General features: G+C 44.3%; 1 protein-coding gene across 1 annotated transcript in view; it reads right to left on the bottom strand.

Moving 5' to 3' along the window:
• Positions 1-11,832: 11,832 nt before the first annotated feature.
• The window catches only part of TDRD1 (tudor domain containing 1), a gene marked incomplete at both ends in the record, with an annotated part of 36,488 nt that continues 24,175 nt past the window's right edge, over positions 11,833-24,145 (bottom strand). Inside the window, 8 exons of the mRNA XM_080694871.1 lie at positions 11,833-11,928; positions 12,188-12,234; positions 12,784-13,011; positions 14,033-14,200; positions 16,589-16,705; positions 19,377-19,484; positions 20,006-20,278; positions 22,926-23,096. Coding sequence (XP_080550997.1) covers positions 11,833-11,928; positions 12,188-12,234; positions 12,784-13,011; positions 14,033-14,200; positions 16,589-16,705; positions 19,377-19,484; positions 20,006-20,278; positions 22,926-23,096 — 1,208 coding nt within the window. The remainder of the gene's footprint in view (positions 11,929-12,187; positions 12,235-12,783; positions 13,012-14,032; positions 14,201-16,588; positions 16,706-19,376; positions 19,485-20,005; positions 20,279-22,925; positions 23,097-24,145) is intronic.

The raw sequence follows: 24,145 nt of genomic DNA, 5'->3' as shown, positions 1-24,145 counted from the left end.
GAAAACAGAGTCTCTTAAGCCAGCGCGGCTGGCTTCGAACAGGCGCGATCCTCCTGTCTCCACCTCCCAAGCACCAGGATTACAAGTGCCACCATGCCCGGCTGGGGCTGGGGATTTATATCAAAGGTAGAGTGCTTGCATATGAAAGGCTCTAGGATTGATCCCCAGCACTGGAGAGTGTGGGGAGAAAGAAGCCACCAGTAGAAACTTAAAATTAAGTGTATTTCGCTAAATAAAAGAAGTTAATCTGAGGCAGGTGCAGCGGTGCACACCTGTAACCCCAGTGACTAAGGAGGCGGAGGCAGGAAGATTGAAGGTTGAGGCCAGGTTCAGCAACTGAGCCAGACCCCATTTCAAAAACTAAAATATAAAAAAGGCTAGCCAGGTGTGGTGGCACACTCCTGTAGTCCCAGTACTTGGGAGGCTGAGACAAGAGGATCAGATTAGAGGTCAGCCTCAGCAATTTAGCAAAACTCTCAGCAACCTAGTGAGATGACTTCAAAACAAAAAAATTAAAAAGGGTGAGGGGTTCGGAGGTAAAAAGTCTTTGGGTTCAATTCCCAGTACCAACAATAAAAATAACGCCGGGCGTGGTGGTGCACGCTTGTAATCCCAGCATTCCGGGGGCTGAGACCAGAGGATCATGGTTCGCGGACAGCCTCACCTACTTAGTGAGGCCCTCCGCTACTTAGTGAGACCCTGTCTCAAAATAAAGAATAAAAAATAGGGCAGGGGATGTAGCTTGGAGGTAGAATGCCCCTGGGTTCCATCCCCAGACCCACAAAAATAAATAAATAAATAAAAATGAAAAGGACTGAAGGTATAACTTGGAGTTAGAATGCCTCTGAGTTCAATCCCCAGTACCAAAAAAAAAAAAAAAAAAAAAGCTTGACATACTGTATGATTTCAACTATAATGCATTCTGGGGGGAAAAACGCAGACAATAGGAAGATTCGTTTTTATCTTGGGCAGGAGGGAGGGATGACGGAGTAAAGAAGGTGTTTAAGGCGGTGAAACTGTTCTGGATGGTCCTGTACACGGGGAATACATGTCATTATATATTTGTCCAAACCCATAGCTTGTTCAACATCAAGACTGAACCCTAACTGTGGACTTGGAGTGATACCAATGTTCATCGATCAAAAAACAGGCACAACGGCGGGGGGTGCTGGGAAAGGGGGTGCCCTGCACGTGTGGGCAGGGGAGAGGGGAGCTCTCTGTACTTTCTGCTTTGAACTGAAAACTGGCTCTGAACTTAAAGTTGGAAAAATGGGTCTCAGGTTTCCTCACCTGTAAAAATAGGGACTATTTGTTCCAGGGTCCTGAGCCTACTGAAGGGAGAGGGTGATGGTGAGTCAAAGCTCTGCGCAGCAAACAGAAGATTTGGCGAGAACTATGTCATTGGTGGTCTTCAGTCACAGGGTGGTGCAGAAAGGGCGGCCCCCACTCCTCCCTGGGAACCTGGTCTGGGAAATCCTTACACCTCCAGGACTTCTACAGAGGAAGAGTAAGGCCTGGGGGCTTTAAATTCCCATTTGTCGCAAGCACAGGGTGGCTTCAAAAGGCTGGAAGGCAGTGGCACTTGCAAGCTCCCTCCTGTGGCCTTTGCCAACTGCAGTGACTCCTCTGACTTTTCTTCTCTGACTTGTTTTTTCTCAGCAAACAGACATTTTTCAATGCAATGTCACATTGGGAGCAAATAGACCTTGAATGTTTAAGCCTGGCTTTATACAACACTTAAAGTTCTAGGGTTGTTCTGTTTAATTTGTCTGTGGAGAAATAACAACTCTGAAATGAGAAAATGGTTTATTTCAAGCCAACAGGAATGACCGTGCCCACGGAACACAATCTCAAGTTAACCTGAGCTTGCAAAGAATGTAGTTCCCCAAAAGATAAGGGACATGGCTCTTCCCTAAAGAGATTACACAATTTATTATTTGTTTATTTATTCATTTATTTATTTATTTATTTACTTATTTGTTACTGGGGCATGCTACCTCCAAGCTACACCCACAGCCTATTTTATTTATTTATTTATTTATTTTTGTGGCACTGGGGGTGGAACCCAGGGGCATTCTATCTCCAAGCTATACCCCTAGCCCTATTTTTTTAATTTATTATTTTGAAACAGTCTGAGTACAAAGGACCTCACTAAGTAGCTGAGGCTGGCTGTGAACCCGGATCCTACTGTCTCAACCTCCCAAATGCTGGGATTACAAGCATGGGCCACCACGCTGGGCTCAACCCACAGCCTATTTTAAAACAGGGTCTCCTTAAATTGCTGAGGGCTTCTCTAAATTGCTGAGTCTGGTCTCAAACCTGCAATCCTCCCAAATACTGGGATTATAGGCATGTGCCACTGCACCCAGCTTACACAAAACTTTTATAGTCCCCCAAAAGTGAGTGGGGTCATCAGGTAGGCAAAGTATAAAAAGGTGGGGGGAAAAAAATCTTCTACAAGATTCAGATGTTTTCAATAAAGCAGGGAAATTTCTTACAGGATTCCAGTGCCCTCTTATTCCCAGCCTTAAGATTTAACAGAGGCCAGAGGTCTGTCACGTTTAGCCTGCATTCACCCAGGTGGTCCCATCACACCAGACTCAGGAAGGGGGCAAAACAGTCGGGGAGCGGGGTGGGGGGCGCTCCGACTGCCCAACACAACTCCGCTTCCCACGCTAGGACACTTAGTCTCTGGAGGAGGCCACGCGTCTCCAATCAGAGAAATTCAAACGACGAGAAAGTTCCCAAGTACAAATGTGGCCTCTGTGGAAACCAGCTCGCAAACTAAAGGAGTTGACGATTTTTAAAATGACACGGGTCTCCAAAATTGCACAGGTCTCCAAGACATCAAACGCGCGGCCCTGTAGGCTGGAGCCCTGGATATCACAAAGGGAGCGGGGTGCCCTTCCCCCTCTCTCCAGCGCGCCGCCCCAAAGGTTTTGGAATCACTAGTTTCCAAGATGCAGTTCTGAAACCCTCCCATTTTCCTTCTCGGCGGGTGGCCCAGGGCTTCGGGGCGGGAGACCGGCGGGAAGCGGGGCTGGGCCAGGCGTGTGCGCTGGGCTGGGGGCTGGCGGGAGGGAAGTTAGTCCCCGCAGGTGAAATCACTGCTCCGAACAAATCCCCCTGGCCTTTCCACCGCCCGGGGGCGAGTCTTTCAGGGCAGCGGGCACTCTAGGGTTCTGCTTATGGAAACTCTGCTCGGGTCACTGGGCTGCCTGGTCACCATGACACCTGCACGTCCTGTTATGGGGTGCGGGAGGACCGGCTCCCAAAGTCTTTACGCAAAAGGCGAGTCCCCCTCCCGCAGCGCCGGGGAAGCGCGCCCCTCCCCCATCCTGTGCCAGGCAGCTCGGGCTTCGTGCCCTCCTTCCCCCGGACTCCGAGCCCCGACCCTACCCCTTACCTGGGTACCGCGCCTGGGGAGCCAGGTGTCCGGCTGGGATGCCGCCGCCAGGCCGCGCTCAGGTGGGCGCAGACGCCGCCGAACAAAGCCCGCAGCGCCCGCGTGGCGCGCAGCCCGGCGTCGGGGTGGGCGCTGGCGCGGGGCTCCCGGGCTGCAGCGCCGGCCAGGGGCGCTCGGACACCTGCCGGCCGCTGCGGGAGGAGGCGCGGCCCGACCCCCAGCTCCCGGGAGCCAGAGCAGCCGGGCGGGAGCCGCGCTGGCCTCGCCCCTCGGATGTTAAACGGGGCGTGGGCCGAGGTCTGCGACTTAGCCAAACACTTACTCCTGCGCGGCCCTCCGGCGGCGCCGAGCATCTGGCCAGCTGTTCACCCCGCGGGCTTTGCTACTGGGCCCCTGCATCGGTTGTCCCGGCTGCAGCCCTTTGTTAACCTGCCTGCTGCGTTCGTGCAATTGAGCGGGAATGAGGGCAACTTTAGACTAGCATCTTCGTTTAAATATAGAGGTTGACTGATTTTCTATAATCCAACTCCACAGAGCAGAATAGCACAGTGCCCGCCCGGCAAGGTGCTTTTGTACATAGCTCTAATTGAATGTTGAAATTCTTGCAGAACCTATAATTTCCAGACTTCATAAGCAAAGTATACTTGCATAATGTGTGCTCACTGAAAGAAAAAAAATATCAGGAAGCAAGTTGGAAAACCACAGATAATCCCACTGCAGACCGAGATCTCTGTTAACGTTATAGTGTGTGTTCTTCCAACATTCTGCCTACAAAGAATTCACCTGTTTTAGTTCATTCCATGTATTCTGTACCTTAACCGGCTTTCCCCACTTCCCTTTTTGAGTATCTATGCTTTTAGACACTACATAATGTTCTAAATGTATTTACCCTGCTATATGGTTGAACACTCAATTTTCAACTTTAATTCGCTATTAATCTATTATTCGATATCGAATTGTAATTTGATATTTTTGGGCTTTTGCCCAATTACTTCCTCCAAATAAACTGCAAGAAGGCAAATCCCCCCCCCCACCAGTCCCCCTCCTGGGGATGGAACCCAGGGGCGTTCTACCTCTGAGTGTCACCCCTAGCACTATTTTTTATTCTTTATTTTGAAACAGTGTCTCACTTAGTTGCAAAGGGCCTCATTAAGTAGCTGAGGCTGGCTTCCAAACTGTGCAATCCTCCAGTCTCAGCCTCCCAAATGCTGGGATTACAAGCAGGCGCCACCATGCCCGGATAAGAAGGCAAATTTCTTTTTTTTTTTTTTTTTTTTTTTTTTGGTACTGGGGTTCCTGGAAGCCCTTCTACCTCTGGGATACACTCCCAGACCTATTTTATACTTTTTTTTTTTTTTAATTTGGAAACAGGGTCTCTTAAGCCAGCCCGGCTGGCTTCGAACCAGTGTGATCCTCCTGTCTCCGCCTCCCAAGTGCGTGCCACCACGCCCGGCAAGAAGGCAAATTTTTAGGCTAAAAAATATAGTTCAAGAATGTTTATGCATCATATGAAATTGCCTAATCCCAGGATTTAGGAAGGTGAGACAGGAGTATCCAGGTTCACCGACAGCCTCAGCTACTTACTGAGGCCCTCGAAATAGGCCTAAAGGTGTAGCTCAGAGGTAGATTGTTTCTGGGTTCAATTCCCAGTATCGGAGAGAGAGAGAGAGAGAGAGAGAGAGAGAGAGAGAGAGAGAGAGAGAGAGAGTGAGTGAGTGTCAGGCCTGGCGGTACACACCTGTAATCCTAGTACTTGGAAATCTTGAGACAGAAGAATGATCACAGGTTTGAGGACAGCTTCAACAACTTGGCAAGGCCCTCAGCAACTTAGTGGGACCCTGTTTCTAAATAAATATTTTTAAAATAGGGCTGGAGGTGTAGCTCAGAGGTAGAATTCCCCTGGGTTCAATCCCTAGCAACACACACACACACACATTTTAAGTTGTGGTTCAGTCTGTAGTTTTCAACTAGTTTCTAGCTTACCAGACATGAACCGTGAAATTGGTCCTGGTAACTTTAACACTGCAAATCTCATTGAAGAGAGGAAAACAAAATCAGAAAAGCACACGCGAAATGAAGAACACCTCACAGACCTGCACCGTCATGCATCTCTCTCTGAACCCACACAGCGGACCCCAAGCCTTGTTGAGAAAGGACAGAAAGCGATGTTTTTTTTTTTGTTTTGTTTTTTGTTTTTTTGGTGCTAGGAACTGAACCCAGATGCATTCTACCTCTGGGCTACACCCCCAGCCTGATTTATTTGGAAACAAGGTCTCACTAAGTTGAAGAGGGCCTCACTAAATTGCAAGGCTGACTGTGAACCTGTGATCCTGTCTCGGCCTCCCAAGTACTGAGTTTCCGGCGTGGGCCACCACGCCCAGCAGCAATGCCTACTAACTGGCCAGGTGACCATCCCAGAGGCAGCAAAGGGCCCAGTTCCCAAGTGTTCCAGAAGCAGCAAAACTGAGCCAGGCCAAGTTCTGCGGAGCTAAGCACAAGGGAAGAAACCTAAATTGCGATGGGCCAGGAGGTGCAGAAAGGCTGCCGTCCCAGAGTAAGGCTCCTGCGGGCTTGGAATAGCCATCAGTTGTTTCTAAAACTGGTATGTGTGCCAACTCAAGACAGCCAGAATTGTGTCGTTATGGTGAGTTTGCTTTTGGCGAATGATGTTTTCTGGCTGAATAAACAGAATTCCTGCGAAGGCCAAGGCGAGGGTAACAGTCATGCAACCAACATTCAGAACCGCTGTGTGCTCTATCATTGCTTCTCTGAGGTTACCATCTCCTTTCCAGATTACCAGGATTACAAATTTTGCTTAGTTTCCCTGTATATGCATGCCTTAATGAATTTTAATAGAAATTAAAGTTTTAATAGGAACCTGTGCACCTTGGAGGGCAGAATGGGCTCCTGTCCTTGCCTGACTCTAGGAAGCTTTGGAATCCACCATTTACTTTACTGGTGGGCTGTGCACACATCCTAGGAAGCCAGCGGCACTTTCTTCAGTTTTCGCCACATGGTTTTCAAGACAGCGTCACCTCTGGGTCTCAGTATTAAGAAGCAAGCACAGGCTTGCTTTGGGCTGAGGCTGGGCAGCTAAGACTTTATTTAAATGAAACCAGTTTGAGGAGGTTGTCAGAAAGCGGCGGCTTCCCTCGGGAAGGTGACGGAAGCGCCTACACATAACCTGAGCGATGCAGGAGACCTCAGCACTTGTCTGGGCGAGCCTATCGCAGTCCCACCTGGTGCAGGTGGGCAGTCATCCCACTGCCAACCCAAACTCGTTTCAATCCCAACAGGCAAACTTATCCTACCACTCTTTCTTTTGCGTGTTAGAACTACAGGCTGCCTTCTAACTCCTTTATCTAGAAAAATAAAAAATCAGCCCCAAGACAACTCCTTCAGTGCTCGGGTGAAGCCCAGCTGCAGAACGTCTCCTAAGGAGCCCAGGAGCCACCTTTGGCGGATCCCAGACCTCCGCTTGCCAGACCCAGGCAGCTGTGCTGACTTCCGACAGCCCATTGGAGCACTGAGCGTGGCTGGCATCTCAGTGACTTCGATCCTCTGGAAGTTGGCACTGCTGCTGGCATCTTCATGTGTCCGTTTCTGGAGCATTTATTATGCACCAAGAGAGCCCAGTTTCAGGTAGTAATCACCCTTATTCACAATCTTATTAAGGCTTCTTACGTTTTTAGCTGCTGCAGCAAAAGAATCCCACCAAAATGAAAGGCATATGGAATATATGCCTTTTCCCCTTGGCCTTTGAGAGTTTATTTAATCTTCTCCAGCAACTATAGAGATTTCACTAAATATTTATAAGGCCTCCACCCAAGAACAAACTATTTGCTTGGATGTATGGTCCCAGCTGTAGTGTACTTATCTATAATAACTAGCTCTTCTGAAGGGACCTGAAGACCAGGACAGCCTCCGGAATTAAATGACCACACTAAGCAATGAATCCAGCACCAACCACAGCGTCAGGCACATACCTGGGCTCAATAAGCACGAACTGAAACATACATGCAGCTGTCATATTAAAATGAAGCATCTTAAACCTATTGATCTCAAGTTAGTCCAGGATATATTCAACCCACACCTCCATTTTTGAGACTAATGACCCAGGTGAGATTCATCTCTTTTTGGGAATAAGGCAAATAGTTGAATCACCAAATAATATAAAGCTCAGTTCAAACAGTTTCAAGTTTTTAGTGCCGTATCATACAACCCTGGATTTGAAGGAACAAATTTCGACTTGTACTTTTTTGGTGTGATCTTTGAATAGTTGTCCTTAATAAAATGGTCAGTTTTGTAATTCCACAGCTGTCCTGCACACTTCATTCTGGTTGGAATGCAGCAGGCAGAAGGTGTGACCACACTGAGAACCCAGTGTTCTGACAAGTGCCAGTAAAGAGGAAAACAACAAATACAGCAATAAATACACGAGGTGGCTGATGAGCAAACTGAATTTTACTGGGCAAAGCAGTACAAACTTAACACAGAACACGTAAATGTCTGAACAACTTTTTACATAAAGAAAACTTCCACCTAACAGAATAGCTACTGCGCGTTACCAATAATAGCAAATTGAAAATCAACAAAACTCCTGTCCTTGAAGCATCTACTTTGAGTTGGCGCCAATATGTCAGGTTGCCACAACCTGACACTCAAATCATAGATTCCCAGTCAGCTGCCCCATAATTCTGCATATGTGGATTTAGGAGAATTTAAGATTACGTGCTTCAAGAAAAATACATACTCCTCAGTTTGTTTTTTTGTTTGGTTTTTTTTTTTTTTTTTTGGTTTGTTATTGTTGTTGTTTAGTACTGGGGATGGAACCCAGGGGCATTCTGCATTCTACTTCTGAGCTATACCTCCAGCCCGGTTTTTTATTCTTTATTTTGAAACAAGGTCTCACTAAGTTGCTGAGGGCCTCACTAAGTTGCTGAGACTGATCATGGACTGAGATCCTCCTGTCTCAGCCTCCCTGGGATTACCAGCATGCGTTACCACGCCCAGTTTGGGATTACCAGCATGCGTTATCACGCCCAGCTTCCTAACTCACTTTTTAAATGTAAACTGATAACTGTATCTGTGCTTCAGAGAACAGTAAATCCTTTCTACAGTACCACACACACAAAAAAATCTGGCTACAGATCTGAAAGAATCTAAACAGGGGCAAAAGTCCCTTCCCAGCGTAGTGGCCCAGACCTGAGGACAGACTCCAAACTCCAAGTCCAAAAGAAAGCAGCCTAACAGAGGATGGAGAACAGGAGCTGAGGACCCCAGAGTAGAGAGGAACAGAGGAGCACGCTGCAAAGGCGTGAGAAACCACACAACAGGCATCATGTGGAAGAGGCAGATGACAGGGGTGCAGGCAATATTTTACTGGGAAATATTTCAAATATACATAAAATGATACAAATCCTATCTACCGGCCATTAGACTTATTCAGAATTGTAGGACTGTGGTGTAGCTTAATGGTAGAGCAATTGCCTAGCATGTGTGAAGCCCTGGGTTCAACCCCCAGTGTGGCAAAAGAAAACAAAGTTATGAATATACTAGAAAGCCCTTTATCCCCCTTCCAGGTGTTCCCATGAATTTGGGAGAAATCTTTTATGCACGATTGGTGCAAAGAACTTGAGAGGTGGAAAAACCCAATTCAACAAAATAGTGGCAAGCAAACCAAGCGGAGGCATAAAAGTCACTAAGGAAAAAGCAGATGAAGGAAAGCTTCCAGCAGGCAAACACAGACGCCACGCTTCCTGAGCCCGTCTTCACTGTTTCTTCCTTCCAAGTGTTTGTTTCGGGGACCGCTGCTTCTGGAAGAGAACAGAGCACACACGGTGCTGTAAGCGCGCTTCCTTCATCACGGTCAAGATGCACTTGCCTAGCGCCTCCCACCTGTATATTCTTCCTGGAGGTAAAGACAATGTGTTTGCAAGTGTCAATACCACGTCAATCTGGAGGAATTTAACAGTGTAATTGTACATCGCTGAAATAAGAGTGCTGTGGTGACAGAAAACGACCTTTGTAACAGTGCTCAAAGAGATGGTTAAATTCCTAACACATCAATAAAGTCGTTTTCACATTTGAAGGAAAGCACCAACAGCTCTTATTTGCTAAGGGCAATATAAACAGTCTGAGTTGTAGTGGTACATTTGTTTAACGTGCAATTTCAGCTGAAAGTGAATATATGATTGTTTGTCCTTAAAACAGATGTTAAGAACCACAGTGATTGCGTTTCATGGCCTACAGAACCAACCTTATCTCAAGGATGCTGTGCAGCACAGCATACAGGCAGCAGCCGGCGAAGGCAGGCAGGAGAACGCAGACCTGAGCCTTAAGGCCTAGCTGGCAGCCTGCGTACGTGATGTTGAGCAACCAGGAACCTAAGCTTTCTCATCGGTAAAATGAGGTCTTTCTTCTTACAAGTAATGTGAGGCTGGGCGTGGTGGCGTGCGCTTGTGATCCCAGCACTTGGGAGGCTGAGACAGGAGGATCGCACGGGTTTGAAGCCAGCCTCAGCTACTCAGTGAGGCTCTCAGCAACTTAGTGAGACCCTGTTTCCAAATAAAGTATAAAATAGGTCTGGGAGTATAGCCTGGAGGTAGAAAGCCCCTGGGTTCCACCCCCAGTACCAAAAAAAAAAAAAAGTACTGTGAAGGTTAAGCATGTGACTTGATATACACACGTATGTAAATAAGGCACTGTCCAAATTACCTGCTGCCTCTCACCTTTAAATTCCTAGAGGTAGAGAAAATGTGTTTGAAAATGCAAATACTGCATCATTTCTAGAAAACTTTATTTAATAGTTTAATTGTAAATCACTGTATTCAAAAATAGCAAGCCGGGCGTGGTAGCTCACGCTTGTAATCCGAGCATTCGGGAGGCTGAGACAGGAGGATTTCGCAGGTTCAAAGCCAGACTCAGATACTTAGTGAGGCCCTTTACAACTCAGTGAGACCCTGTTTCAATAAAGAATTTTTTAAAATAGGGCTGGGTGTGTCACTGGGAGGTAGAATGCCCCTGGGTTCCATCCCCAGTACAAAAAAAAAAAAAAAAAATCAAAGATAGGCAAAGTGTGTGTTTATTCCTACAGTAGGGGAAAGCCTATTTATACTTTTAAAACAAGGGTTTTGTTTTTGTTTTCTTATAGCTACTAAGCCATCTCTAATCGATCTAGAGACAATAGAAAATACAGGCTTCATCTTAAATTTTGTGTGTAACCACTCTCAATATCCTTATGGGAAACGTCTATCAAAAGATAAACCAAAGCACATACACATTCACCAGCTGGATTAAAAGTGCAATGCTGGGACTAAAGCCCAGGGATCTGCGCCACTGCACGTCTCTCAAGCCTATGCCATTAGAATTACCATTAAGGTTCAGATTTTAAACTTAAGCACAGAAAACAGTAGTCAGCACCAAAACTTAGTGCATTAGAAAGGCCTTAAAGTTAAAATTGCAACTGTTAAGTCAGAATTTATTAAATATAACCCCAACTTAGTAAATAAATCATGGGACTCAAAACTTTAATCCTGTACTAATGACATTTAGCTTAGAACTCAACTGTACTTTCTTAAGAACAAACATAACAGCGCATTGCCACAGGAAAAATGTTTTAAAACTGTTGAATCCTACTTGAGAGTAACCGCACCCATCAAACAGTCACCAAGAGCTACCTGGACTATGGGTTGTCTCCAAACAGCCTAAGAGGAAGTGTGCGGGCCAGTAAAAGCACAGACACGGAGTGATTCATATTCCTTTGTGGTGGCTAAAACTGTATCAGCTCCATTATGTGAACTGCAAGGAGGATAATTCTAGTGTGACCAGAGTTTTAACTGGCTATCCATCATAAAGGAACTTCTGAGGGCCATATTGGTACAAAGGAGCCCAGACAGTAGGAAAGGGAACGCGTGAACGAGCACTGGTTTAGAGTCACCAGAACGTTCTTTACGCACCAGAGGCACCACAGCCCAAAGAGGGGACAGGAGTCAGTTTGAAACGCAATCTACTGTCATTGTACCCACTTTCTGTTCTAAGCCCTTTAGGTCTTCAGCACAAAAAGTGACAAACTTATTTGTGGTGATGTGCACAAGTGAGATCTGGGGTGATTTCAAACCTAGACCCAGTCTGAGTGTAAACTTCACCTCCTAACAGTCTTCGCAATCCCGCTACATGCTAGCATCCAAGCCTTCTCAAAAATCAAAGAGTAAGGAAAGGCCTTGACTACCCAAATACCCTGGCTCATATCTACAGGGAGTGTCAGGAGAACTATCAGATCATACCTAGAAGACTAAAAAGCATCACAGCCAAGCTCACATCATGATGTCTCATAAAACACATAAAACCCTCGAGTTTTATCCTGAAAGTACAACTGGGGTCATCCTATAGGCAGTTACAGAAGCGACAAAGACATCAAGCTTACCTTAACTTTTTAGCAGCAGCTTTTTCATTTCAATAAATTTATTCTGACTGGTTGGATTGTTTAAGAGAAAGAGAAGAATCTCCTCATGTTTCTCAATCTATGGATAAAAAAGAAATAGTGTAATTTTTTTTTTTTTTTTTTTGCAGTATTGGGGATGGAACCCAGGGGCATTCTACCTCCAAGCTACATCCCCAGCCCCATTTTTAAATCTTTATTTGGAAACAGGGTCTCACTGAGTTGCAAAGGGCCTCACTATGCTGGGATTACAAGTGTGTGCCACCACACCAGGCAGAAATAGTATAATTTTATCTCTAAGTGTTAAGAGCATATTTCCACTTAAAGAAAATTATACTCACTTGTTTCTGTAACTGTGTGCAGCAGCAATTCATCCTATGTATCTTATCTAAAAACAATTTTAAAAAAAGGCATTACTAACTTTCAACATACATGAGAAAAGCCTCACCCTGAACAGGTCCATCTGCCTCACACCCAGCTTCACACACAAAGAACAAGACCTGCCCATTTGGTACTCAATATTACCTGCTGCTGTGACCTAGGTTTTTGCAAATTAACAACCGTGCTTCAAGGGTTAGACCCTCTATTACATAAGGGACCTCTTTTGGGTAAGGGCAGGTCTGCCAAATACACATCTTTGGAAGCAGCAAGAAAATCCAATCTCAACAATGCGAGTTCTCATTTTGACTGGGATCTGGGTCATCAGCTCTCAGGACAGCACTGCTGAGCTGACCCAAGGACCACCCAGAGGGAGCAGGAGGCCTGTGCCCTCAAGCCCTGCTCCGCAGGGGCAACAGGTATCAGAGCCCTGCCACACGATTGGTAGAAGAGGAAGAGGTGTGTGCGTGTAGCCACACAGAATGAGGAAACAGGTCAACTAGGTGCTCTTCTCACTACGCATCACACATCTGGTATTAATCACACGGGAAAAACATACCATTACTGAAAGCACTTTGCTTTTTAGATGTGATGTTTTTTGCCAGGTCGTACATCACCAGCTTATCAGCTACACTGACAGTACCATTCTCAGAACATTTCTCAACTGACACGGTGTGAACATTCTTAATAATTCCTTTCACAGAAAGCATTACATTCTGATTCAGTATGAAATTTTTTAGTAGCTCTATCATTAATTGAGAACAACTTCCATTCAATTCCATCATTCCTAGAAAAAAATGGAAGATTGTGGTTAGTTTTCAAGTCCCTATAAAAGCTTGAACTTAAGATATATTATCTAAAGATAATTGAATTATTGCCTTTAGCTGAGTTTAGGTATGCTTTGATGTACTACTGTTTTTGCATCAGAAAAATCAAACTTATTCCACAAACACTGAATGGTATCAGGTGCTAAGCACTAACCTAGGCTTAGGGGCCACCAAACAGGCACAGTGCTTGTCCCCAATGCTCTAAAGGGAGAAGCAAAGAAAGGTAATTTTTGGAGTCAAAACCAAGGCAAATTTTAGCAATCAAAAAGCAATCTGTGTGACACCGTCTATGTGGGCCGTTGAGTAAAAAGATCAGAAATAAGCCGGGTGTGGTGGCACACACTTGTAATCCCAGTACTTGGGAGGCTGAGACAGGAGGATCACAGGTTCGAAGCCAGCCTCAGCAGCTTAGTGAGGCTCTCAGCAACTTAGTGAGACCCTATTTCCAAATGAAGTATCAAAAAAAAAAAATAGATCTGGAGGTGTAGCACTGAGGTAAGAAGGCCTGGGCTTCATCCCCAGTACCACATGCACACAAAAGGAGACCAGAAGTAACAGTAAAAGCTACTCTTTGAGTTCCCTTAACTTGAATGTCGAGTTAGGCTATAATAAGCACAGGAAGATGGCCCAAGACAGCACAATTTAGAGGTACCTAGTCCCTGACGAGAGCCATGACGAGATGGCAAGGCCCCGGGCCGGGGGTCAGACCACCTCAGTGCATACCCCACCCCGTGTCCTTCTACGCACTTGCCACAGAGCAATCTCTGAACCGCAATGCTCTGAAAAATAAGCCGTGGAACAGACAGTGCCTATGAGCGGGAAAGAATAAACAACATAGGGAGTTTCTCAGGAAATTCTGCTCGCCACTTAGAAATCTGAGCAGTTAACTGAAATACCCACTTGACTCGGATTCGGAGCTATAAAATACAAAGAGGAAAGAAAATCCCACAAGACACCTAAGTTGGAGAGTGCCTTGTCTACCTTCCAGTGAACATTTAATGATTTGGAAAGGGAGCTCCAGAAGGCTGGCAGTAATCGGCTGCACTCTGGAAAGAGGCAGAGTTTCGATGTTTCCGTAATCCACATAGAGCACCTTCACATCAGAGTCCGATGCTCCCAAAACAACTGCACGGTACCAGAAGTCGTCACCTGAAAGGAGAGTGGAGTCTCAGCAGAGAGATGAGTCAATGACCCTCCTACCTTAAGATGGCTCCCTGTAAGTCATCTGCATCACTGAAGACTCATGCCAAGATTTCTGGTTAGAGTTCAGACTGACCTCTGTTCCTTCCAAATACTATTAAAAAGCCAATAGAATTTCATTTTAATTGCAAGAACAGCGACCAAGAGAGAGGGTCACCCTGTAATATAGGAAGTCTGGCAAACAGATGTGTGAGTAGAAATGACTGAAGATCCAAGGTAGGTCAACTGAGGCTGGCAGAGGGGAAGCCAAGCAGCATCTTGTCTGCACCTCAAACCCCAGCCCCAAGGTTCAATAACTGGTGCGACAGCAAGAGTCAAGTTGGAGCTGGAAAGGAGGATCGGTCACAGGAAGCAGATACTGTCTAAAACATGAAGAGATGTTAGTTCTTACATACATGTACATATAATATCTATTATTAAAGTTACTAAAGAGAATGGTGAGCCAAATGCTCATATATTTTGAAATGGCCTACACCATGTCTTCCTACCCAAGGGCAGAAGATGAGAGGTTCATTCCCAGAGGCTGTGCACTGGGGAACAGGAGGCCGAGCAGAGGAGGGAGAACTCGCCGAGAACACCTGTGCCCTCCAGGCAGGAGACAAGTCTCCCAGGTAAGAACATGTCAAGATGTCCACACTGCCAGTGCCCAGTGAAATGGCAGAGCCACACCACTCCACACTGAAGGCAGCCCACACATGAAGAACTCGGGGTAACTAGCTAGTGCTCCACCCTCACTCATGCGTGAGCAGCAAAGGCTCCCCAGATAGTTGAAGAAAGCCTCTAATGTGCCGAGGAGTCCAAAACAGGACTTTGGGCAAAGACAGAGAGCAAAGAAGATAATGAAAATCAAAAGAATGGCAGTGATACCCTCGAACAGATGAAACTGAGGAAATCTCTCTTCCCCCCGTCCTCTCTCCTCCCCTCTCCCCCTAGGGTAGAATAAAGACTTTTATTCACAGGAGAGAATAAAATTATCTGCACTTCCTCAGCTTCTAGGGGATAAGACCCACCCAAATACTGGAGTCAAATAAAAAGGAAAGGTAAAAGAAAAGCTGAGGGGAGGGAGGGAGGGTGGAGGAAAGTAGTTGACTAGGTGAGTGGGAGAAGTCCAATCCCCAGCACCATGGGAAGAAACCCCAGGAGCGACAGCCGTGGGCTGAGGGCAGCAGTGTGGGCAGCAGTGTGGGCGGAAGCAGGGCAGAGGCCAAGGCTGCCTCAAGGAGGACAGGTGTAGAACAGTACACCAAGGTCTTTGAGAGGACTTATCCTGATGCAGAGAACTGGAGGTAATTAGTGAAACTACATAGAACATAAACAGAAGTAGCAAAAGAAAAACAATCACAGAATACTGCACGGCTCAGCTGTGAGTGGTGTTTATGAAGTCCTCAAAGACAGACATAGTACTTATCTAACCAAAAGTCACAACTTCTATTGGGAAGAGAAAGGGAGGGAGTGCAGACTGAATTGTCAGGGGAAAGGCAAAACCAGGGGGTGACGTCAGCAAGAGGTCAGTATGAGGCCCCTGGCTTGCACCTCTCCAACCAAAACAATTCCACACAAAGCCATTCATCGACAAAAGCGGCTGTGGGAGCTCTGGGACGTGATCAGAGCAGGTGGGTCAAAGCCCCAGGAGCCCAAAACTGAGGAAGGCTGCTGCTTTGGAAAGATGGACTCAAGCCTGGTGGCAGATCCCCGAGCTCGGCCTCCAGGATGAGTCCCCTGGACCTCATCTCCAGCCCTGGCTGGCTGCCTCCCTGCCACCAGTCCCATCTGCCCTGGAACCAAGCGGCATGAGCCAAGCCCATTCATGCCCCAGTAGCACAGGTACCAGTGTGCCTGAATGTTGAAACCGAAAGCAGCCCTGTGAACAGGCTTCAGCCTCACTTCAAAGAAACAAGTCAGAATACCCAGAATGTTATGTATATGGAAAGGAATTTGTTAGCAGGAAATGTTGACCAGAAGAATAGGGAAAGTGTACTCTGATCAGCGGGTCTGGCTCCAAGGCCATTCATTCCTCTTTCAGCAGGGTCACATACACTGCCCTCTACATATGGAGGGAGTATATATCACTCAATTGACTAACCCACCATAATAGAATATGGTTATCTAGAGCTGGTTATATGTACTGATAGATTTGTGTAAGTCTACCTATATTCTTGCCTAAAAAGCACCTATATAGAAAAGCTGAATGACCCAACGTATGAATTAAATTCAGAACTTGGCTTTTCTTAATGTTTCTAAACAATGAAATGTGCATCTAAACTTCTAAAATCTATGTCACCTCACATAAAAAACAGACTCAGTGTTTCTCTAATATTTTATCTACAAGAAGCTTACTTGTATATTTGGCACAGCATGCATCTCCAACTCTTGGCCTATATGACAGTTGACTTTTCTGAGCACTACAATATTCTAACAGTTCAGCTGTCAGCATACACAGTTTTTCTTGATTTTCTAAAATAGAAGCAAATTTTTGTGAAAATGTTTCCAACACCACTATTAACAATAGTATATAAAAGATGTCAAGTCTAACCCATTAAAACTATTAAAAATATATAAACATATACATATATTCACATACATACATGTGTGGATACACATACGTATATATACATACAACTACATATACATCTCACATATGATATTGGGGACTGAACCCAGTGGTGATCTACCACTGAGCTACATGCTCTGTCCTTTATTTTGATGCAAGGACTCAGCTAAGCTGCCCAGGCTGAACTTGAGCTTGCAATCCTCTTGCCTCTGCCTCCCAAGTAACTAGGATTACAGGTATGCACCACTACAGCTACATATATTTTCATAATAAATATGCCCACTGTTGGTAGCCTTTTGTAGAAAGGATGCAAAATTGGGCAGGGACACGAAGGAAGCCCCTGGTGGTCCAATTTCTTGATCAGGATGGTTATACTAGTGCTTATTAAGCTGTACTTTTACAGTTATGTACTTTTCAGTGTTCTGTCCTTAATAAAGTTATACTAAATATTACTTACAACTCATCCTACAATATTCTGTCAGAATCAACCCTGAACCTATGCCTTTTCTCTCTTTTTTTTTTTTTTTTGTACTAGGGATTAAACTCTGGGGCTTTCTACCTCCTGGCCATGACCTCATCCATTCATTTTTTAAAATTTTGAACAGGCTCTCCCCCTAGGTTATCAAGAATCTTGCTATTGCTGAGTCTGATCTTGAACCTGTGACCCGCCTGTTTCAGCCTCCCAAGTGCTGGGATTATAGGTGTGTGCTGCCATGCCCAGCTTTCTGCTTTTTACTATAACAAACTAAAAATGATTTTTTTGTAATACTGGAGATAAACTTAAGAGCATTTATTGGTCTTACTGCAATTCTAAGTTTGATTATTTGAAACAAAGCTTCATTCTTTTCAGCTTTAAAGTACTGAAAATTATTATTTTAGGGGTGGGGTGAAGGAAGTTCTTTATTCAGTCTACCAATTCAAATGCCAACTTATCCATACCCAGAAATGACGTTTTCCCAGTTCTCTACACATCCCTTAGCCAAGTTGACAGGTAAGATTAACCATCACACATTCTACTGGTAAGGAATGAGTTAACTATTAGATTAACCATCAAGGAGGGTAAAGGATTATCTACATGGATAGTAGTATGTATAGCTACAATTCTTTATTTATTTATTTATTTATTTTGTGGTACTGGGGGTGGAACCCTGAGGCTTTTCTACCTCCGGGCTATACTCCTCGACCTATTTTATACTTTATTTGGAAACAGGGTCTCACTAAGTTGCTGAGAGCCTCACTAAGTAGCTGAGGCTGGCTTTGAACCTGCGCGATCCTCCTGTCTCAGCCTCCCAAGCGCTGGGATTACAGGCGTGCGCCACCACGCTCGGCTTACAATTCTGTATCTATGGAGAAATGAAAAAACATTTGGTGAGACACCAGGCACAAATCCACTAATACTCTTTATGTTAAGAAAAAAATGAGCCGGGCGTGGCGGCATTCAGGAGACTGAGACTGAAGAATCACAGCTCGCGGACAGCCTCAGCTACATAGTGGAGCCCTCTGCAATTCAGTGAGCCCCTGTTTCAAAATAAAGATTAAAAATAGGGCAGGGAGTATAGCTTGGAGGGCGAATGCCCCTGGGTTCCATTCCCAAACACTAAAAAAAAAAAAAAAAAAAAAAAAGATTTGACTCCTTAGATAAGATTATACTATTACTATGATAGAACTTAATTGCATGGGGTTTTTGCACAAATAAAAATGAGCCTATGGCTTTTGTGGTACCAGTAAGAATTCAACGAGCTTTCCTAATGTTAGCCCATACCCAGTTAAAAGTCCACTTTTTTGTGGTGGGGATTGAGTTCAGAGGCATTCTTCCTTTGAATTATACCTCCAACCTGTTTTTATTAAAAAACAAATTTTTCTGTGTGTGTGGTACTGGGGATAGAACCCAGGGACATTCTACCTCTGAGCTATACCCCAGCCCGATTTAAAAAAAAAAATTTTTTTTTTTTCTATCTTGAAACAAGGTCTAAGTAGCTGAGGCTGGCCGCGAACCTGGATCCTCCAGTCTCAGCCTTCTAAGTACTGGGATTATAGGTGTGGCACCATACCTGGCTATTTAAATTTTGAAACAGGGTCTCACTAAGTTACACTGTGTAAGCCTCAAATCCGCAATTCTCCTGGTCCCCGCCTCCCAAGTACTGCGATTACAGGTGTGTACCACCACGCCCAGCTAAACACCCATCTTTGTATGCTGCTTTACTTGATTAGTGTTAAAACATTCTGATTATGAACTAATTACTAAGTCTTTCAAAATATCTAAGCAGTTTTGATTCAAACTCACCTAAATAGTTGTAGGAGGTTAGATTAGTAGAATTCAATACAGGTGACGTGTTTTTAAGTAAGAAATTATATGGTACTTAAGGCCATTGGTTTTGTTATGGAGATCTACAGGCTGATAAGACCCAGCCATTAAGTGCTGAATACAGGCACCCCCTGAAAGTTCCCTTTTGTGCTTTTATAACTGAATTTGCCTGAAGTATTATCAATTTTTCCTTAAAAACTATCGACCTCTTCTTCCCCATAGTTAGAAGGAAGCGTAAACACACACATTTCACAGGTGTGGCACCTTACCCGGCAACTCATTTGGGATGGCATAAAACAAGCTGGGGCTTATGATTTCTAGTATGCTGGCTTGTACAGTTTTATCAACTGGCAATTCTATCGTCTTCCAGTGCTCTGCTGGAGAAATAAAAGGTACAGGTCTTACAAGAAATAAAGTTTACACTTCTTCCCCAGTGAATTATCCGAATCAATTTATCAACTACCAGCAGCATTCCCAAACTCTCAAATTGAGGAATCTGTATTTCACAAAACAATCTATTCAATCTGAGGGATTATATGGGTATTACAAAAGTGTTCGGTCTATAAGAATCTTTGAACTATTACATTCCTGTTACTATTTAGAGTATTACCATATATGATTTCTGTAGCATACTTCCATTTCTGTACTATGATTTAATATAATTCCAGTTTACTCAAACCCCGAGACATGTACCTGTTACGATACATATTTACCTGATAAGAAAAATCAGCACTTGTTTAAAATCATATTCCAATAAATTAATATTAAATTTATGGCCTATTACGAATCTATACTGACAAGGCATATCTGTACTGGAAAACCATTATTTAAGATAGAAAACTTTTCATAGTCTCAAAGCCAAGGCTAAATCAAATTTAAATAATGGTTTAGCTGTTACCTTGAAGCTCTCCCGTGTCAACTTGATTATGTTTATTAACAGGTCTGTTACTGGGCAGGTCCTTGTGTGGTGAACTAGCTTTCACAGCCAGATGCTCATTAACCAAAACATCACTAATTATACTGGGATAGGAAGAGGAAAGATCAGTGAGCTCAACTCCCACCCCTTTTTCAGTGATTTCAACCACTCTGGCTTGGAGTTTTATCCCTGCAACACACATCTGAAATCTTGTGATGACTTCTTTGGTCCAGTGGTTGACTTTAGGCTGTATACCTGGAAAAGAGAATAGCATGAAAAAGAGCCCTATGCATATGCTAAACTTTTGCTTGAATAGTATCTAAGAGTGGGTCCTTGCCAATCAGGTCAATAATTTATCTATATGCTCCATGGCTAAGTCACAAATGATGTAGAAGGTTCAGAATCTTTCCTTCCTTTCCCTACCTAACATTGTTTCCTGGAATTTTTTTCAATAGGCAAAAACAGAAGTATTATTTCTTTTAGAATCTACCATCCTATTCTCTTACATATAAGATGATAAATTACCAATTAAAAGATGTTACTTTCACTTTTGTGGAGTTTCCTAAAGAATATTTCACAGTCTCATTTAAAATTACTTGTTATTTATCCCAGATAAAGTTGGTCTGCACTCTTCCTTTGCTTTTTTTTCTAGAGCACATGGCTTGTCTCTATTTTCCAGGTGGGTCGTAATTCCTGAGCTCAAGTGACCTTCCTTCTTCCACTTCCCCAGAAGCCACGACTGCAGGCCTTCTACCCTTTCTCAACAGTATTCAACAGTGAACATCATCTGAGTCACCTCAAGGGGCCAGTTTTCAGCTCTGCCTCAATTTCTAATTTAGTAGGTCTTGGATGAGAACTGAGGATCTGCATTTTAACAAATTCCGGTGTGGATGCTGCTGGTTTAGAGACCAAATTTCAAGAAGCATTGCAATAAAAGAAATTAAGAAAAATAATCTGAAATGTATTGGGTAGAAAGAAAATAGATGGACAATATTTTTAAAATGAACATCTATGATTCTTAAATGGACATTTTGGAATACAAGGATCCTACTCTATTTCACAGGCTCACCTCTAATTCCTGGGTTCAAACAATCCTCTTGCCTTAGCTTCCTGAGCAGCTGGGACTTCAGAGACACACTACTGTGCCAGGCTGCTTCTACTGTTTCTATGTGCAGATGAAATGCATGCACGCAGCCAGGGCATGGTGGCACACGCTTGTAATCCCAGCATTCCGGAGGCTGAGACCAGAGGATCACGGTTCTTGGACAGCCTCAGCTACTTAGTGAGGCCCTCTGCAACTCAGTGAGGCCCTGTTTCAAAATAAAGAATAAAAAAAACAGGACAGGAGCCAGGCGTGGTGGCGCACACCTGTCATTCCTGTGCTTGGGAGGCTGAGACAGGAGGATCACGCAGGTTTGAGGCCAGCCTCAGCTGGCTTAAGAGACCCTGTTTCCAAATAAAATATAAAATAGGTCTGGGAGTGTAGCCTGGAGGTAGAAGGCCCCTGGGTTCCATCCCCAGACCCACACACACACAAAAAGAAATGCACACAACCATGCGTGCTCCTCACCCAAACACATGCGCTCTTATTAAAAAATATAAACTAGGCTCAGTGGTGCACACCTGTAATCCCAGCTACTAGAAAGGCTGTGGGGCAGGAGAATCAAAAGTTCAAGCAAGAGCCGGGTGTGGTGGTGCACGCTTGTGACCCCAGCATTCAGGAGGCTGAGACTGGAGGGTTGCTGTTTGCAGACGGCCTCAGCTACTTAGTGAGGCCCTCGTAACTCAGAGACCCTGTTTCAAAAATGAGAAGACTGAAAAATAGGGCTCGGAGGTACAATGCTCCTGGGTTCCATCCCCAGTAACATAAAACAAAACAAAACAACAACAACAAAAAAAAAAAAAAACAAAGTTCAAGCAAGGTCGGGCAACATAGGAAGATCCTTTCTCAAAATAAAAAGGTCTGCGGCTGTACATCAGTGTGAGTGCTGGCCTCGCATTCCCAAGGCTCTGGGTTCAATCCCCAGCATTGAAAAAAGTTTATGACAGTTATTATAGGAATACTGCCAAGCACTGTTAGATGCTTTATATGTTTAATTATTTTACTCTGAATAACTCTTTAACAAAGTACTATTGCTTTCCAGATGAAAAGAAATGGAAATACAAAAAGTTAAATGATTTGTAGGCAGTAAAGTTGGCTCTAGAGTTTGTGTGCACACTGTCCTGCAGCCCTCTTTCCCTTTGTGTGTATGGTACTGAGGATTGATCCCAAGGTGTTACCTCTGAACTAAGCCCCAGCCCTGTTTATTTTGAAACAGGGTCTTACTGAAGCTGCTCAGTGCCTTGCTAAATTGCTGAGGCTGATCTCAAACCTGTAAAGCTCCTGTTTTCTTTTCTTACATCATAAATAATTCTACTGATAACATATTTAACATTTTGATAGTGTAATAAAGACTTATGTAGAATTTTTAATCCAGCCCCTGTTCTAAACAGTAATCTATCCTCACAACCCTCAATGAAACAGGTGCGGTCATTACCCGGTATTGACCATCTAACCTGTCCTCTACTGGCCACTTCAGTGGTTTCGCTTCATGAGCATCAGTGCTGCTAATTCCTGCAGCTGAACTCTGCACCATTTCCAAACTGCTCAGGATAGACTGGTGTAAGTAAAATTGCTGAATCAGAGAGTCATACTAGCTGAAGCTCTTAAGGAATCCTGCAAAATGCCTTCCAGAGGGTTATGTCTATTTTCATTTCCATAACTAGAAAGACACTACTTCCCTTCTCTGACACCAACACTGGACACTACTCACATAAAATACTGAAGTTGTACTATTAGGTTTAGAAGATTATACATCTTAAGTATTAGAAAACATTTGATTTTTTTTTTTCCTGACCATACCTACTAACCAGCACTGGATCCCTTGAAATGGAAGTTTTAAAAATTCTGATGATATCATTCGGAGCTCATCTGTGGTAACTTCTTCCACATTTCCGTAATCCACAAAGTGTACTCTAACGTTTCCATTTGGTAAGATCTCCTTGACTAAAGCACGGTACCAGTTACTGTCACCTAGAGTTAACACAAAGCTTGTATCATGGAATGTCTTTTGTTTGTTTTTTTTGGTGGCACTTGGGGTGGAACCCAGGGGCTTTTCTACCTCCGGGCTATACTCCCAGACCTATTTTATATGTTATTTGGAAACAGGGTCTCACTAAGTTGCTGAGAGCCTCACTAAGTAGCTGAGGCTGGCTTTGAACCTATGCAACCCTCCTGTCTCAGCCTCCCAAGTACGAGGATTACAAGCATGTGCCACCATGCCCAGAGAATTTCTCTTTTAATGTTTTAAGTTATTTTTATCTTTGGGGGAAACTTTTATCTAAAGTAATATATTTAGTATATTACTAAATAATATTTTTGTGTGGTGCTGGGGATGGAACCCAGGGGCATTCTATCTCCGAGCTATACCCCCAGCACTATTTTTTATTTTTTTATTTTTTTTGGTGGTACTGGGGGTGGAATCTGGGGGCTTTCTACCTCTGAGCTACACTCAGAGACCTATTTTTATATTTTATTTGGAAACTGGGTCTCACTAAGTTGCTGACAGCCTCACTAAGTAGCTGAGGCTGGGGATCCTCCTGTCTCAGCCTCCCAAGTGCAGGGATTACAAGCGTGCGCCACCATGCCCAGCTTCATTCTTTATTTTGAAACAGGTCTCACTGAGTTGCAAAGGGCCTAAGTAGTAGCTGAGGCTGTCCTCGAACCACAATCCTCCTGTCTCAGCCTCCCAAATTCTGGGATTACAAGCATGTGCCACCATGCCCGCTTGGTCACTTCTTAAATTATGCCTATAGATGCTCATTCAAAAATCTCCAGGCTGGGCCTGGTGGCATACATTTGTAATTCCAGGACTTGAGAGGCAGAGACAGGAGAATCGCAGGTTCTCGGCAACTTAGCAAAGCCCTCAGAAACCTAGTGAGACCCTGTTTCCAAATAAAAATCAGGCTGAGGATGTAGCTTGGAGATAGATCTACTGTACCTGTGGATTCAATCCCCAATGTCAAACAAAAAGTCCAAGCAGACTTTTCAAATACATTTTTAGAATATCTCTAAAACTTTTA

Source organism: Muscardinus avellanarius (assembly GCF_963383645.1).
Source record: "Muscardinus avellanarius genome assembly, chromosome: 4".
In the NCBI taxonomy this organism is placed as follows: domain Eukaryota; kingdom Metazoa; phylum Chordata; class Mammalia; order Rodentia; family Gliridae; genus Muscardinus; species Muscardinus avellanarius.
Note: the sequence above shows the minus strand (reverse complement) of the source record. Positions and strands in the feature narration are given on the sequence as shown.